Here is an 18,269-nt window from a genome sequence, read left to right as displayed (position 1 = left end):
TGTCCAACAACAACACAAAGCGACGTTGAAGTCCGGTGACAGTTGTTTTGTTTCTTCCTCTTTCTGTCAGAAGACTTCTCGCTTTCCGCCATGAATTCAGACGCGGTTTTATTGTTAGAGACGATTAATTTCGCGGCAGAGAAGCATCGTAACCAGCGGCGTAAAGACCCGGAAGCGACGCCGTACATTAACCACCCCATCGGTAGGAGGCCTTCAGCTGCTCGGAATTTTTTTATTTTATTAAAAATTAATATGAAAACACTGGTGGAAAGTTACTAAGTACATTTACTCAGGTATTGAGGTACTTGTACTTTCTTTCCTGCTACTTTGTACTTCTCCACTACATTCCTGGGGCTAATATCATTAGTTCATAATATGACTAATAATATGAAATGTAATCAACACATTTTACATAAGATGAGTCTTCATTAATTTAATTCATGAAGCAACAAGGCGTTCTATATCTAGGAGCTCCACCTACGATCATTACAGTGTTCATTAATCATCAATAATTATAAGACAATAATACAATTAATTATTCTAAAATTGGCCATTTTGCATGATGATAACTACGAGTCTGTTGATGATAATATTTGCGTAGTTGCAAGTAACTTTTCTAATGCAAGACTTTTACATGTAACATAGTATTTATACACTGTATTATTACTACTTTTACTAAAAGTAAAGAGAGTTTCCTTCTTACACAGTATTTTGAAAATAGTTTCTGTGTAGATCTCTGATACCTGACATATGTCGAGGTGTTAGAACGATAGAGGAAATAATATATGTTGGACATAAGATAAGTTTTATAATACTAATTTAAGCTTAAACGATACATTGGCTGATATTAAATAATTGAAGATATAATTGTAAAGTCCTAGTGAAATTAAAAATCCATGTTTCCCAGTTGTGTCCTCGTGTTAATTGTACATTTATCTCTCGATATTTCAAACTTCTCAGGAGTGGCGAGGATCCTGAGCCACGAAGGAGGCGTCACAGACATCGAGGTTCTACAGGTGAGTACGAGGTTTTTTTTAAACATTGAGCTCTGGCGCTTTTTCCTTCGTCACTGATCCGCGCCCCCCCCCCCCCCCCCCTGCAGGCCGCTGTGCTCCACGACACCGTGGAGGACACGGACACCTCGCTGGCGGAGCTGGAGGCGGCGTTCGGGCCCATCGTGGCTCGTATCGTCGAGGAGGTGACGGACGACAAGCGGCTGCCCAAGCAGGAGAGGAAGCGGCAGCAGGTGGAACACGCGCCGCTCTGCAGCCGCCAAGCCAAGCTGGTCAAACTGGCCGATAAACTGTACAACCTGAGGGATTTGAACCGCAGCACACCGGCCGGTCAGAACCTCTCCGTCACTCTCACTGCCTTCTGTCACCTGAGATTTAATTTAGGGTTTCTATGTCAGTGGCTCATTGAGTCAACACCTTTTATTAGCAGCCAACAATGTTATTTGCACTAACCAGTATAGAAGTCTATGCGTCATGTGTTAAAGCTGCATTCTCTCTCCTGACCACCAGGGGGAGACTCATCTGGTTGTATAGAAGTCTATGCTTCATGTGTTAAAGCTGCATTCTCTCTCCTGACCACCAGGGGGCGACTCCTCTGGTTGTATAGAAGTCTATGCGTCATGTGTTAAAGCTGCATTCTCTCTCCTGACCACCAGGGGGCGACTCCTCTGGTTGTATAGAAGTCTATGCGTCATGTGTTAAAGCTGCATTCTCTCTCCTGACCACCAGGGGGCTCCTCTGGTTGTATAGAAGTCTATATAGTGACTCTACTTCTCTTGATGTATTCCCTCAGTAAACATTGTAAACATGAGTTTATGTCTCAGTCTCCAGCTTCAAGTCTTCTTCTATACAGCATGATGTCATCATTTAGTACATAATGGTCATTTAGGGACGCTTTAGGGGCGGGGCTACACAGTGATTGACAGGTAGCTACATACTCTGACACTCCTCCGCGATATGGTACTTCTGTTCTTTGGAAAAGGTGGCAGTGAAATCTCCGAACAAGAGGCTTCGAAACATTAGTCAACAAACCGATGACTGATGTCACCATGACAACGTCACCTTGACGACATCCACTGCTTTTAATACAGCCTATGACTCGACACAGTAAAGTGAACCCAAGTCACACAAATAACATTCATGATGTGTTGGAGAGGTTCCTTTCAGAGAGCTATTAATAAATACCGCACAGACTCTTGTCACATGAAATGTTGTTTCTGTGGTTCATGTGTTTCAGGCTGGACAGCCGAGCGAGTGCAGGAGTATTTTGTGTGGGCCCGCGAGGTGGTGAGAGGCCTGAGAGGAACCCACTCAGCGCTGGAGGAGAAGCTGGAGGAGCTGTTCAGACTGAGGGGGGTCCAGCTCTGACCACTCGGGGGACGGCAGACGACCAATAACATAGTTTTAACTTGTAAATTATGGAAATAAATCTTATCGTTTACATGTCAGTGATTTTTTTTAAAATAATTTCTGTTTAATGTTAAGTTTTCATGATTGTAGTTATCAGTAGTTAGGGGTGTCCAAAGTCCGGCCCGCGGGCCACCAGATTTCATACGGCCCGCAACATCGGTCATATCATGTGTTATTTCTGTCTACGTGGTGGGGTTCACACTTCTCCTGGCTCTCGGTATCGCGGCGGAGCTCCGCCCCCATGCGCACAGACAGGTGCGCACATACAGGTGAGCGCGCTCCAACCAGCCGGCAGAGAGCGTCCAATATGTCGCGGGAACAGCAAACCGACGCCTCTGCGTTCCCACGGTGGTGAAGACACGTCGTCTCAGAGTCGCTCTCTGCTCCGGGTTCAAGAGCAGAGACGAGGTGGGGCGCGAGGGGAAATGCAGACTCTTATTTCAAGACCTTTATTGAGAACTTCACATTACAAACTACACGGACATAAAACTAAGTCATTCATAAATAAAGAGTGAAATGCCTGTTGCCTACTTTCGTGTAAATGTGTACGTTACGGCGTTAACAGGTTACGCTGCAGATGCGCGACCGATAAGATTCTTGGCGGCTTGCCAGGTGTTACCTCCGTGAGTTCAGCGTTCCTGCTGTTGCCCTTCAAAACAAGAGCTCAACATTGAGCTTTATGGAGAGTGGCCGTATCAAGCCTCCAACCCCGTTTTAAAAAGAGGTATAGTGGAAAGCCCATTTTATCACACATAGAGTAAAACGTGATGACTCAAACATATCTGCACTTGATTTGTTTTTCAAAGGTTGCGCGTTATTGTTATTTTGAAAAGATATGCAGTGTAACTAACGCTCAGTAAAACTCTTTATGCCCAAATATTTGATCTTATTTTGTTTAATTTTTCACAGGTTGCACTTTATTGATATTATCTTGAAAAGGTATTCAGTGCAAAACAGGTTAATTGCAGCCACAATCAGCTAAATGTGAAGTGTGTTGAACGGTAACATGTCATTAACAGTGAAAAACCTGTAGATGTGACACAAAATTCCTTTTCTGAAAAGATCCAGTAAAAGATAAGGGCAAAATTAATTACTTTTTAAGTGTAATGATAACAGACCACTTTGCATTACTTATAACTCCTGTTTAAAATGTTCATTAAGAATATACACTTAAGCAACGTTATGTAACTCATAGAAATGTAAGGTATTCTATATACAGCTTTTTCATTGTTATCTGACTGAATGAAAGGCATACTTGGTTATATTATATGTGGTTACATTGTCATTTTAAAAATAAAAGTAATTGTGACAGTAAAAATAAATTGTTTTATAACAGTGCATTTTCATGTAACTTTTGTGGTTTAAAAAATGTCTAAAGGAACTATTGGCCCCGGGCATCTTTACTTTATCACAATTGGCCCTCGTTGCAAAAAGTTTGGACACCCCTGATCTATAAGATTAATATTATATATTATGAGTTGCTGGTTACTTCCTTGGCTAAAAAGTAGTAGCCCAACGTGGGGCTCGAACCCACGACCCTGAGATTAAGAGTCTCATGCTCTACCGACTGAGCTAGCCAGGCCTAGCACCAAAGGAAACATATTGTGATTATGACCTACAGATTAGTCAAGGCTCTTGTATATTCTGGATTATTCAGTTGAAGCAATAACTTCCGTTCTGCAGCGCATTTGACAGATGATGCTAATATAGTGATTCAAATTATTTAATTTTGTACAAATTGAGGTACTTGTACTTGAATATTTTCTTCTTCACACTCTCACTTCATATTTCCACTGCACGACACTTCAGAGTGAAATATTGAACATTTAACTTCACTGCAGAAATCTGACAGCTTTACTGTTCAAGGTTCAAGGTTCAAGGTTTTTTATTTGCCATCTGTGCCTAGACCAGCAGTCCAGACACATCGGAATTATTTTTGCAGGGTTCTCCGAGTCAACAGAGGTATCAAACAAACACACTATAATATTAATAATAATAATAATAGTAACCGTAATAATAATAGAAATATGAAACATATTTAAAAAAACACTGTACGAAAAACACACTGTACATAGTGTGGTAAAGTGTATGCAATATTTACAGTATTAACAGTAATAAGTATGTAAGTAGGCTAGTGCTGTACCTGGCTTGTAAAAGGAAAGAAGGAGGGGGAGGGGACAGTGATATGGGGATATTGCACATGTTCAGATGTTGGGGGAAGGTTGTGTGGGGCTATTGCACTGATTGTAGTGTTGCACATTTTCCACAGTTTCAAGGAGTGCCTCTTCCTCAGGAGCTGTGTTGTGCCATCAGTCTGACTGTGGCAGGGAAGAAGCTGTTGAAGAAGCGTGTCCTGTGGGTGACGATGCTGTCCGCTCTGCTGTGTCTCAGGTTGTATGTGCAGTGTTTGTGTCTGAGCAGAGTGAGCTGGATGAAGTGAGTCTCCAATGATTCCCTCTGCTCTTTTCCGACAGCGCTGCACGTACATAGAGTCCATGGACGGAAGGTGTGTCCCTGTGATCCTCTCCGCGGTCCTTATGACTCTTTGCAGAGCCTTCCTCTCTGCCTGTGTGGTGTTTCCATACCACACAGTGATGCCTGCGGTGAGGATGCTCTCTATCAGTCCTCTATAGGCCTGGGTGAGAGGGCGACTTTGATATGTGTCAATAACTTTAAGTCATCACCGTTTTATGAATGTTTATACAAATAACCAATTAATCAACTGATTATTATTTTCAGTCGTATACTTTTTCTTTTTTTATTATATCTATCTAGCTATTTATCGATCAATCTACAAGTGAGATCCGCCACCAGAGGGCCATGTCGTGCAGAATCTCCTTTTTTTCAAGAACATTATTAGTAAACTTTAGTTCATCAGTGTTTTAAAAAGTAAAATTGTCTTAAAATGTGTGTTTCTTCTGGGGAGGAAATGTATGTCGGAATAAAACTACTTCCTGCCCTGTAAAAGCAAAAGAAGAAGAAGAAGAAACTTCCAGTCCTTTACAACCAAAAACAAGACGAAGAGACGTTACTTCCGGTCCGCTTGCTGTTCGGCCAGTTAAACTTCCGGTTGACGGAAAGCAGCTTCGAGCTCGTTTCCTGCGAGTCGGAGACGTTTTGTTTTTGTTGAACGAGCTTCGGGTTGAAACCGCCGAGCAGCCACCATGTCGAGCCGCGAGGTCCTCAACATGAAGCTGCCTCCCATCCAGTCCACGGCCGGGGCGGTTCCGGTCCGGAACGAGAAAGGTAATAGCTGCTAGCTAGCTTAGCTTAGCGTAACCCCACTGCTAACACCAACAACAATCATCTGGAAATATAAAACACATGTAGAGAAAATACATTTCCTCCTGAGAACACGAAATATATAAAGATGGCTGAACATACTGTAGTGTTGAATCCCATCCTTATTGAATTGTATAACATTTAATCGTATCTGACAGTTTAATGTGACATTTTACATGATTTCAAGAAGCTGAATTATACGTTAATAGTTGATGGTTTTGTCAATATTTTCAAGTTCAAATGGTTAAATCTGTAGCTGAAAGTGTGAAGGAGGAGATAATGGTTAATACAAGTTGATTAAAGCATTGAAGAGCAACATGCTTTTGGTTATTTAGAATAGAATATACACTATAGTGGAGCTGGAGGAGCAAAAGTATTTTAATAAACTCCACAGCGGCCTTCATTCTACACAATTAACATTAGAAACATGCACAGTTAGTTCTTCCTAATTAAAGTGTCTACATTTAATAGATTACACTAAACATTCAGACAACATTTAGCACATTTCTGCATTAAACTGTACAGATATATGAAAGAACAGATATAAATTTATATACATTTTATATTCTATTGTACATTTTCTATTTCCTTTTATGCTTTTGTCTTGTGTTTGTTGACATTCGTGTTCAGCAGGTGCAGAACTGTATTGGATGTTTATGGTTTGAACAGTTCTTTGTTTTATTAGAACTATACATATTATTTGTTCCCTGAGCCCCCGGGTCATTTTAAAGTTCACGCTTTTCAAAATATGAATACAGATAAATACACTTACAATGAGATAAAACGGAACCGTGAGGGCTTGTTGTACCAGCCAATAGTTTTGCATTGCAGATTATTTTAATAGAACTAAGAACCAAACTTAACTCTTTGGAGGTTTTCGTCTCAAAAAGGAAAACAAGTTATTGAATAGTTGTGATTGAGCTCTGAACTCGACGAAGTTGGTTCGTTGCTCCTGATGGATGCGTGTCGGTCGAGGTGTGAGCGCTGCTCTCTCCGGTTCCAGGGGAGCTCTCCATGGAGAAGGTGAAGGTGAAGCGCTACGTGTCGGGGAAGCGGCCCGACTACGCGCCGATGGAGTCGTCCGACGAGGAAGACGAGGACTTCCAGTTTGTGAAGAAGGGCAAGGAGGCGGAGGCGGAGCTTGAGCTGGAGGAGGAGGACGTGTCCGACCCGCGTCTCAAACGTCTGCTCAACCGCGTGTCCGAGGACGTGGAGGAGAGGTAACGGGTCACCTGAGGGGGCGTGGTCACCTGAGGGGGCGTGGTCACCTGAGGGGGCGTGGTCGCGGATCGCCCGCGGCGCCGACGTGCTCTTTTGAACGCCGTTTTCTTTTTGGTCCTCAGGCTGGCGAGGCACAGGCAGATCGCCGAGCCGGAGGTCGTCGCCGAGAGCAGCGACGACTCCGACGAAGGCACGTGGCACCCGGAGCTCCAGGAGGAGAGCAGTGATGAAGAGGAGGAGGAGGAGGAGGAGGAGGTGGATGACGAGGTCGGTTGCTGGTCCCGACCGCCGGTGATTTCTTTTCTTCTCTCCTCCGTGTTATATTAAGTAAAGTTTCTCTTTCTCGTCCCGCGCAGGAAATTGAGAGGCGGCGGTCGATGATGCGCCAGCGAGCCACCGAACGGAAGAGCGACGACATGGAGGTCATGGAGGTGGAGGAGGAGGGGAAGTCGGGGGCGGAGTCAGAGTCAGAGTCCGAATACGAAGAGTACACCGACAGCGAGGACGAAGCCGAACCTCGACTGAAACCGGTCTTCATCCGCAAGTATGGCCCGCCTCCTAAGTGGAGCTTCTAATATATATATAATATATATTATATATATATTTATATACATATATTTTTCTATATATAATATATATTTATTTATTTATATATATATTTTATATATTATATATATATTATATATCTACATATATTTTATTTATACATACTTTTATATATATATATACATATATAATACTATTTATTATTTATTATTATGAAATATATATATAATAATAATATTTATTATTATATATATATATAGACAGAGAGAGACGATGGCGTTTATTCCGCCTGTTCGATTCCCCAGGAAGGACCGAGTCACGGTGGCGGAGCGCGAAGTGGAGGAGCTGAAGCAACGGGAGCTGGATGCCGAGGCCAAGAAGCAGGTGGAGGAGCGGCGGCGCTACACCCTCAAGATCGTGGAGGAGGAGGCCAAGAAGGAGTTCGAGGAGAACCGGCGCACGCTGTTAGCGCTGGACTCTCTGGACACGGACGGAGAGAACGAGGAGGAGGAGTACGAAGGCTGGAAGGTCCGCGAGCTGAAGCGCATCAAGAGGGACCGCGAGACGCGGGAAGTGTGAGTACAAGCAAACGAGGACCCGCGGGATGACGTCACAGTGTGATGACATCACTGTGTTCCGCCCGCAGCATGGAGAAGGAGAAGGCGGAGATCGAGCGGTTCCACAACCTGACGGAGGAGGAGCGCCGCGCCGAGCTGCGCAACAGCGGCAAGCAGGTCACCAACAAGGCCAGCAAGGGCAAATACAAGTTCCTCCAGAAGTACTACCACCGAGGAGCCTTCTTCATGGTGAGCAGTGATGGAATATATATGATATAAATATAATATATATAATATTTAAATAATTATATATAATATATTTATATAATATTTATATATATATAATATTTATATAATTATATATATGGCAATAAAACTAATGACACTCATGGTAGTACAGAAATGGTACCAGATAAATAACACGTTGTTTGTCCACCAGGGGGCGCTGTGGGCTGTAAACTGTTTGATTTGACGTGTTCTTGCTCTCTCTCTGCAGGATGAGGAGGAGAACGTGTACAAGAGAGACTTCAGCGCTCCGACTCTGGAGGACCACTTCAACAAAACCATCCTACCCAAAGTCATGCAGGTCAGCTGGTCGCTCCACTCGGATGGTTTATTAAAACCACGTTGTGTGTTCATACATTTAGGTTTATTTTACTATCGTCTATTTACGTCCGATGATTCATCCTAAATTCACCAAGTTACCAGTAGATGAAGCCATATTTGGATATAAAAATATATGTATATATATATAGAATTGTTTTAATATAAATATACATTTTTTATATATTTATTTATTTATATATATATAAATGTATATAATTATTTTACATATTTATATAATTTTTTTAAATGTCAGTTATAATTTGGTTTCCGTCACTTATTTTTAGAGTCTTCAAAAGACCCTTTTCTCTTAATGAGTGATTGTTTACTTTATTATTTGGGATTAAATGTTTAACCCATGAAAGTTATTTAAAGTTAAGGATAAATTAACCAGCTGGATGCTCAATATTAACTTTTCTCCTTTTAGTGGAAAGAAAACATCAAATACACATTTAGGTTTATTTTTAGATTTGGGTCTTTTTTATAATTAATATAAATATATATTAATTTTAATGTATTTATATATTAATATAGATATATTCATATAAAAATATTAATATATATATATTCAATATATGTAAATGTATGATTATATTAATATATATTGATTATATATATAAATAAATACATATCATTATTAACTAACTTAACCTTATTATTAATTAACTAATCCTATATTTATCCTAAATTCATCAAGTAGATGAAGCGTCATTTGGATATTTTTAATAATTAATATATATATTAATTTAATTATATATTTATATTAATTTGAATATATTTATATTAACTAATGTATGTTAATTTATATATATATTAATTTGATTATATATGTATAATATATACATATATATATACTTATTTCTTCAAAAAGTTTTCTAAATGTGTGATTTAAAAAAAAAAAAGAACTTTAAAATGTTTCCCGTCTCCAGGTGAAGAACTTCGGGCGCTCCGGCCGCACCAAGTACACCCACCTGGTGGACCAGGACACCACGTCCTTCGACTCGGCCTGGGCCCAGGAGAGCGCCCAGAACAGCAAGTTCTTTAAGCAGAAGGCGGCGGGCGTGAGGGACATCTTCGACCGGCCCACCGTGAAGAAGAGGAAGACTTAGAGGGACGGACCCATTCAAAGAGTCCAGAGACTGTTTCAGGGACGCTGGACTTCCTGTTCTGGAAGGAAAGCAGCTGCTCCAAATAAACAACTCCAGATGCAGAATACGGTGGAAACTAAATTAGTTTCCATCTGTCCGTCTTTTTAAAAGCAGTGGGTTGTAATTTTGTCCAAATCCATTGAGTAATATTTCATTTCGAGATCGTTGTTTTTATTTCTTGTGATATTTTTTTTTTTCTTCTTGTCTTGAATAAAACTTGTATTTTATCTTTTTGTTCTTCTTTCCCACCGAGAGACGAGCAAACATTAAAAAACTTTAAATCACAGGGACACAAAATGAAGTGAGAAGTCAACTTTTATTTAAAAAAAGAAAAAGAAAGGCGTTTCCGGGCAGAGCTCGGGCTGAACTCTGGAACCAGAACACTAAAGAAGTCCAGTGAGGTTTGTTCAGTGGGTCAGCGCCACCAGCGCCTGCACCACGTTGCCCATGTGTTCCCTCAGGCTGCGCTCTGCCACCGACCGGGAGATCTCCATCTCTGACATCTGCAACAGTAGACGTGCACAACGCCGTCCAGTTACGTCCAAAGGAGGAACATCGGTTCCGTTTGTTTCTCCGCTGACGTACAGACGGTCTTTGATGTCCATCGGTAACCGACACGCGGGTTATTATGCAGTCCAACGGCATCGAAATCAATAAATCTCAAATGCAATCCACAAGTTTAAGTTACAGCATACAGTGATAGATTGAAATCATATTACACAAACACTTCATTGGTTAATAATGTCAAACTATAACTACAATCAAATGGTAAAAATGTACATATTAAAAGAAAAATACGTACTATTAATTCCACGTCCTCTTTCTTGATGGTGACTTTGGCCAACTCTCTTTCTCTGAAAGAATCCACAGGTTACATTAGTTATACTAAATATATATATGTGTGTGTGGACGATATTCTCACCTCTCTTGTTTGGCTTTCTGTTCTCGTGACCTTCGGTCTCCGATCACCGACATGGCCTGAAAGACAGAACGTCATCTCATGCATATTTATGTCTTCTTAAACTAAATCCATTGATCAAGGATTAATTAATGGGAAGTGGCTGTAATGATGCATGATTTTATTCCTCTTAAAAAACAAGCACTAAATGAAAATCGAATTAATTTATCTGAATTTACATTTTAACAGACTGTCATTGAACCTACAGATCTCTATATAGATATATGGTTTGACACTTATTATTTAGTTATTGAACTATTAAGCTGTTTCCAGTAGTTTTAAGTCTTTATCGTTGTACTGTTAAAAAAAATATTTTTTACATCGCATTGCTAGTCTTAGCTGTCGAAGTTTACGACAATGACGTAAAGTGTAAAGAATAGCTTTGCTTGGTTCGCTCCGAGGCAGTTGTCGTTAGCCAATACGTGAACCGTTTACTGCACAATTAATAAACATATAATATAATTTATTTCACCACAAAATCCAAACAAACTTATATAAACACATCACAGTTATTATACTCTATCCTGGGCTCCGTGTCGGTGATGGAGCACCGGCAGTGGCCGCGTGTCTCCCGGCTAACTGTCGCCCGGAGCTCTCACCGTTTCCAAGTCGGAGCTGGAGATTTCCTTCTCCTCCGCGTAGTCCGTGACTCTCTCCAGGTCCGCGGCCCCGCTGTCATGTTTCCGGGGCTTTTCCGCCGGTTTCCCGGTGCAGTTCTCGTCGGCTTCGAGGTCCAAATCGACGTCTCCCTCGGCCGCCATGTTCGCTCCAGTGAGGCCCGGAACCAAAAGAAAGGCTCCTACGAACGTCGGAGCCACTCGGAGGGGAAGCCAGGTGGCACCGGAAGAGAAGTACGTTTATTTATTTAATATCTGTGGATATTTATTTATAAATTTAGTATAGTTAATGTGCTCATCTTTATTGTTTGTATTTTGTTTTATTTGCACTCCTTCCTACTTGGTGAAGCACCACAGAGAAGAAACAAGAAGGGAAACCTGACATTGCCTATTTATATTCACTCCACAACAAAACTACAGCGTTATATCACCGCCAAAAGGGAAATGTGTCCTGCAGTCAAGTTAAACTTACACACACACACACACACACACACACAAATGTTTAAAAACTTGAATATAACCACAATAGCGTGACACATTTCATGCTGGCATAGATTAGCATGTAGCTTAGCAAGTAGCTTAGCACACATTAGCGCAGAGACGGAAATGGTTCCATTACTTTGAAAAGTAAGAATGTAATAACCTTTTTCGTAAGAGACACGTTTTTTTTCCTTCTTTTATCATCATTAAATCAATGATATTTGCAAAATGTAGTAACATACTGATGACAGGTCAGGTAGACAGACAGGAAGTAAAACACGAGGAGTGACCTTCACAATAAAACAAAGTGTTGTTGTTAGTTGCAACAATAAAAACGTGCAGAGCGGAACAGTTTCCCCCTTCCACTAGAAAGTCAACGCTTTTAAATCTGATTTGACTTGTTTTGAAAGAACCCCAGGTTTAAGACGTGTCGCTGAGCGTGAGGCTGTCGACGTGTCTGGATCAGAACATCACGTCTCCTCCTCCTCCTCCTCCTCCTCCTCCTATTCCTGTCGGTCGAAGAGGTTTACCTGAGCTTTAACGCCTGCACACCTCAGACCTCTGCCGCGCTCTCCGGACCCTTCCCGGCCCTTTGGAGCTTTTTTTTTTATTTTATGAACTTTTTTTCCTGTCATTTCTTTCTCCGCCAATAATCTGATTTCAAGCAAGAAGAAGAAAAAGAAGAAACGAGCGACTGAAAGCCCGGAGTCCTTCTTCACCTCCGTCAGGAGATGCGTCCTCGCGCCAGGAGGCGGAGGAGGGATGGCGCCGCATCGCTGTCGTCATAGCGACCACTTCATCCTGCCGTACGATGTCGGCGCTCCGGACTCGAGTAGAAACTCAGGTAGAGACCAAAAACAAACAAGCATCCATCCATTCATCCACTCATTCATCCATTCATCATTCATCCATCCATTCATCATTCATCCATACATCATCCATCCATACATTCAACCATTCATCATTCATCCATCATTCATCCATACATTCATCCATTCACCATGCATCCATTCATCCATACATCATTCATCCATACATCATCCATCCATACATTCAACCATTGATCATCCATCCATTCATCATTCATCCATACATCATCCATCCATACATTCAACCATTCATCATCCATTCATCCATTCACCATGCATCCATTCATCCATACATCATTCATCCATTCATCATTCATCCATCCATCCATCCATTTGTCCATCCATCCGTTCATCCATCCATGCATTCATCCATTCATCATCCATTCATCCATCCATCCTCCATGTTGTGTTTCTCTCATTTCTTTCTGTTCTTTAAACTCTTTTCATGAATTAGTTCCTCAGAATATTTGCAGTTTAAAAAAAAAGTTATGAACGAAGAACTCTTATTTATGAATTGAGATCCAAAACAGGATTAAATACAACAACAACAACAACAACCTAAACGAAGCCGCCTCTCGCCGTTAGCCGGTGATGAATGGATCATTTTATTTATTCGTAAACATTCTTGGATGTCAGCCAACGGCTGTTGCGCAATCCTATTGAAACCATAGATCGAGCGACGCATCCCAGAGTTTGTCTTGTTCGCCCTCTTTGTCTCTCACGGGGCAGCCGTAAGTATGGAGGGAGAGAGAGAGGGGAGGGAGGGAGAGAGAGAGGGTTAGAGAGAGAGGGAGAGGGAGAGAGAGAGGGGAGGGGGGGAGAGAGAGGGGAGGGAGGGAGAGAGAGAGAGAGAGGGAGAGGGGGGGAGAGAGAGAGAGAGGGAGAGGGGGGAGAGAGAGGTTGGAGAGAGGAGAGATTTTTTTTGATTTTTGAAAAACACTTTATTTACATTTTTTCCATCACAACGTTTCTCTACAAATAAAGTGTTTTAAAAATCAGGTTATTTAAAATAAAAGCAAACAAACAAAACATTAAAAACATTAAAAAAGAAAACATGTTTTACCGAATAAAAAGTGGTGCAAACTCCAGCTCCTCCTCTACCACAGAACAAACAATATCTTTAAAACACCAGCGTTGTTTAAAAGCATCCAGGTCTCCAATGTGTTTGTAAAACCTGAACTCCAGCCAGAGTCTGGCTCTGATGTTGCAGAGCCACACTGCCTTGGCTTCCTGCCCCTCTCTGTTTTCCACCCGGGACTTCCTAGTTAAATAAATTGCCATTTTTGCTTCACCGGATAACAAATTTAGGAGCTGCCACTTTTCTTTTTCTGTTTTTTTGTAGGCAGCTCCCATGATAAAAACCTTCTCTGTAAAAGCCACATTAAAAAGACTAAAAACCACTGTTAAAAGAGCGAAGAAACTCAAAAGTCTCTTACACTCGTTAAAAACATGGTAAATAGTCTCCCGGAGGTCACAGAAGGGGCACTGGCTCAGGACAGCGGGATAGATTACCGAAATAAAAGCGTTGGACGCGACAGCACCGTGTAAAATCCGCCACTGGAGGTCAGCGGTCCTTTTCTTTAGGGGAGGCTTGTATAGGACCCCCACTGCGGGCCAGGGCCTCCATGCCCAAGTCTCTCTGACCACACAGTGGGCGGTCTGTTGCACAGTCTGGACCTGTTGATGCTCTTCACGAGGTTAAAATACAAAGTCTTCTTGTCTGCTTTGTTCAGTGTGCAGTTTTCTGGGTGGCTCGTTCTTAGCAGGGGCCGGTGAGTCCCCCTAGCCCCGGGCTGAGGGAGATGTTTGGGAAGGGGTCTGCAGGGTCCGGCTCTGCTCTCTGCTGGCTGTAGTCGTTGAGGAGGCTCCTCTCCAACCCGGTCAGCCTCTGCCTCCACAGCTCCAGGAGCCTCCTCGCCACCCGGTCGGAATGCAGACCCAGCAGGGAGCCCAGGGCCGGGGGGTCGCTCAGCGTCGGCCCCACTGCATCCACCAACTGCTGCAGAGAAAGGGTCTTTGTTCGCAGCAGCGCCCCCGTTAGTCCAGGGGTGACGCTGCTGCTAATGTCTAGTTTTGCACCGTGAATTAATGGTTCTCTCAACAACCAGAACAGAGAGTCAGACTGTGGGCACCTTTCGTGCTTAAAAAGGGCCCACGACTTAAAAACACCCTGATAAAAAGGAGGCAGCCCACTTAGTTTTAAAAAGCTGGGGTCTACTAAAAACAGAGCAGTATCCAGCCCCAGGTTGTCAGCACGTCTGAGGATGCAGCTGGCCACGTCTCGCCACACTAAAAACCCCGACTCGTTAAAACTTCTGAACAAACTGTAATCTAAAAGTGGCCGTCCGGCTGGCCAGGTGGACAAGGCCCTGTCCCCCCTCCTCTCTGGCTAAAAACAGCACCCCCTGTGGCACCCAGTGTAGACCCTCCCAAAATAAATCCACCATCTTCTTTTGTATGTTGGCTAAGAAGCCCGAGGGAGGGTCTAACACGGTCAACCTGTGCCACAGTTGGGATGCAATAAGATTGTTTAAAACCAGTACTCTACCTTTAAAAGACATCTGGGGGAGCAGCCACTTCCACTTGGAAAGTTTCCTCTATCTTCTCTGTGACGCCCTCCCAGTTCTTCTGGACCATGCTCGGTTTCCCCAGGTATATTCCTAAATATTTAAAACCGTCCGTCTTCCATATGAGTTTTTGTGGAAGAACCGGGAGGCCGCCACGCCACTCCCCCACAGCGAGGGCTTCGCTTTTCTTCCAGTTCACCCTCGCTGATGATGCCGTGCTAAAATCATGTACTATTTGATTTAAAGGTTTACATCTTTTTGGCTTTTAATAAAAACAACGACGTCGTCGGCATACGCCGATAAAATCATTCTTCCATTAAAACCAGGTAAAACTAAACCATGCAGGCTAGAGCGTATTTTAATGAGGAGGGGCTCGAGGGAGAGTGCGTAGAGCATCCCGGACAGAGCACAGCCCTGCCGTTTACTCACTCTAAAAGGAGCACACAGCCTGCCGTTTATCTTCAGCACACTCTCAACATTACTGTACAACACCTTGATCTTAGCTATGAAACCAGCGCTGAACCCAAACTTCCCCAGAACTTTCCAGAGGAAGCCGTGTTCAACGCGATCAAAAGCCTTTTCCTGATCTAGAGAAATCAGACCAGTATCCATACCCAACGAGCTGGAGACCTCCAAAACGTCCCGAATGAGGTGGACGTTGTCCACCATGGACCTGCCGGGCACACAGTAGGTCTGGTCCCGATTGAGGACCTGCTCCATAGCTCCCCTCAGCCTGGAGGCGAGGACCCTGGACAGAAGCTTGTAATCCACACACAGCAGAGACACAGGGCGCCAGTTACCGATGTCCTGCGGGTTTCCTTTTTGAGGCAGTAGCGTCAGCACTGCCCTCCGGCAGGACATCGGCATGGAACCAGAGGCCAGACTCTCGTTGAAGACGTCTAGGATGTCCCCTCCGAGGACATCCCAGTATTTTTTGTAAAATTCAGCGGGAGGCGCCTCCTGCATTCCCTGCAGGGCAGCTTTCAACTCTTGGGGGGTTATGGGTCTGTCGAGCTCCTCATTAGTCTCCTCGGAGACCTGAGGCAGCTCCCCACAGAGCCCCTCCGTCGACTCTCCCTCCTCCCTATACTCAGTGGCATAAAGGGAGGAGTAAAACCCCACCGCTCGCTTCCGGATCTGGCTTGGCTCCACAACCGGCTGCCCTGCGTCCGTCAGCAGTGAGTGGATCACTCGCCCCTGCCCACTCCTCTTCTCCAGGCCGAAGAAGAAGCTAGAGGGAGTGTCCATCTCCGCGATGGTCTGGAATCGGGACCTGACCAGTGCGCCTTGCACTTTTACTTCGAACAGGTCGGCGAGAGCCGCCTTTTTACTTTTGAGGACTTCAATATGTCCTCGATCTTCTGTGGACTCGCTTAAACTTTCTAGGTCCACTATCTCAGTCTCCAGGTCCTTCATAGATCTGGTGACGTCTCTAGTGACGTTGAAAGTGTGCTGCTGACAAAGGAGCTTAATTTCTACCTTACCACGGTCCCACCACTGCCTAAGATTATTAAAATCACTCTTCCTCAGCCTAAAAATGCCCCAAAAATAAAACAACACCTCTCGAAAATTCCTATCGAAAGTTAAAACTGTATTAAAATGCCAATATGCGCTCCTGGGTAAAAAATTCCTAATAAAAACATGACATAAAACCAAAGAGTGATCAGTAAAACCAGCCGGAACAATGCTGCACATTTTAAAAATATTAAAATGGTGCTTAAAAACATAAATACGGTCTAACCTGGCTGAGGAGATCCTTCCCTCCCTAACGTGGGACCATGTGTACTGTCGGCAGTCCGGATGCATCCTTCTCCACACATCCACCAGACCATGAGAATGGACCAGCCTCCTCAGCACCTGCTGTGAAGCTGGATGTGGCTCTGTGTGGTTTCTGTCATTAAAATCATCCTCTGTGCAGTTAAAATCCCCCCCCAAGAATAAAAAATCCTCAGAGGCACAGTCATTTAAAACATCATTAACTTTGGATAAAAACAGCTGCCTCTCTGTCCCAGTTGTTGGAGCATAGATATTTATAAAAACCACGTTAAAAAGGTCGAACCGTGCTTTCACAAAGAACAGCCTCCCCTCCACCATGTGTTTGACCTCCAGTGACCGAGGGCTGAAGGCCCTGGAGAAGAGGAAGCCCACTCCTCCGCTGAGGTTGGTGTTGTGGCTCAGGAGGACTTCCCTCCTCCAGTCCGCCTCGTTGGTGCTGTCGCTGTGCGTCTCTTGTAAGAAGAGAACATCGTTGGGCCTTCATCTTGTTAAATTCATAAATTGATGTTCTCTTCTTACTGTCCCTCGCTCCATTTACGTTTAAAACTCCGACTCTGAATGTGTTCATTAAAAGAAAAGAGTTTAAAAAACAAATAAAACTTAAAACCAACAAATCAAATAAAACACACATTGGAGCTCTCCACCTCCCCCTGCTGGATGCACTCCTTTACTTTGGGCAAAACTTTTGATCCTAAAACCTCTTGTCTGTCTAATTTTTTCCCTCATGTGGAAATGGCACGAGTGTACAAAGGCCACGAGGTCAGGGAAGTGATCCTTGACCTCTACTTTTTTTTTCCCTTTTGTTTTGTGCAGAAACAGCCTGATCTCATCATCTGTGTACAGCTTTTGCGTCTGACTATTTGTTAAAAACAGAGGAGAGTCGCTGTCCTCTGACCCTCCTCGTCACTACTGTCCTCCACCGCCCGCCCCCTGACTCCTCCTCCTCACTTCCACCCTGCTGGCTTTGGCCTCGCTGCCAGCGCTCTGGCCACTCTTCTTTCTCTTTGAGGCTCCTTTCTGCCCCCCTGCTTCCTCCTCGTCCATCTCCACCTGCTCCGCCCCCTCCTCCCCTGCACCGTCCTCCTCCGCCTCTTCGCCTCCCCCCACCTGTCCTACCCCCTCAATGGGCTTCTCGCCACCCCTGTCCTCGTCTTTTTTCCTTTTCCTCCTCTTTCTCACTTTCCTCATTATTCTCCACCCCACTCCCCACTTCCACCTCTAA

General features: G+C 43.6%; 3 protein-coding genes across 3 annotated transcripts; 2 read left to right on the top strand and 1 right to left on the bottom strand.

The window, feature by feature from the left end:
- On the top strand, positions 1 to 2,454 carry hddc3 (HD domain containing 3). Its single transcript, XM_056413385.1, has 4 exons — positions 1 to 202; positions 961 to 1,016; positions 1,103 to 1,343; positions 2,251 to 2,454. Exons 1-4 carry the CDS (start codon positions 91 to 93, stop codon positions 2,379 to 2,381), a joined length of 540 nt encoding a protein of 179 aa, XP_056269360.1. The 5' UTR covers positions 1 to 90; the 3' UTR covers positions 2,382 to 2,454.
- Positions 2,455 to 5,313: 2,859 nt separating this feature from the next.
- Positions 5,314 to 10,007, top strand: mfap1 (microfibril associated protein 1). Its single transcript, XM_056413325.1, has 8 exons — positions 5,314 to 5,669; positions 6,709 to 6,925; positions 7,049 to 7,193; positions 7,283 to 7,470; positions 7,778 to 8,047; positions 8,119 to 8,278; positions 8,526 to 8,615; positions 9,562 to 10,007. Exons 1-8 carry the CDS (start codon positions 5,588 to 5,590, stop codon positions 9,739 to 9,741), a joined length of 1,332 nt encoding a protein of 443 aa, XP_056269300.1. The 5' UTR covers positions 5,314 to 5,587; the 3' UTR covers positions 9,742 to 10,007.
- A 70-nt stretch (positions 10,008 to 10,077) lies between these two features.
- On the bottom strand, positions 10,078 to 12,637 carry hypk (huntingtin interacting protein K). The gene is made up of 4 exons (XM_056413386.1): positions 11,338 to 12,637; positions 10,703 to 10,758; positions 10,583 to 10,634; positions 10,078 to 10,283 (listed from the first exon to the last, which is right to left on the bottom strand). The coding sequence occupies exons 1-4, from the start codon at positions 11,497 to 11,499 to the stop codon at positions 10,188 to 10,190; spliced, it is 366 nt and encodes a 121-aa protein (XP_056269361.1). The 5' UTR covers positions 11,500 to 12,637; the 3' UTR covers positions 10,078 to 10,187.
- Between the last annotated feature and the right edge of the window lie 5,632 nt (positions 12,638 to 18,269).

Source organism: Pseudoliparis swirei, chromosome 4 (genome assembly GCF_029220125.1).
Source record: "Pseudoliparis swirei isolate HS2019 ecotype Mariana Trench chromosome 4, NWPU_hadal_v1, whole genome shotgun sequence".
Classification (NCBI taxonomy): Eukaryota; Metazoa; Chordata; class Actinopteri; order Perciformes; family Liparidae; genus Pseudoliparis; species Pseudoliparis swirei.
Note: the sequence above shows the minus strand (reverse complement) of the source record. Positions and strands in the feature narration are given on the sequence as shown.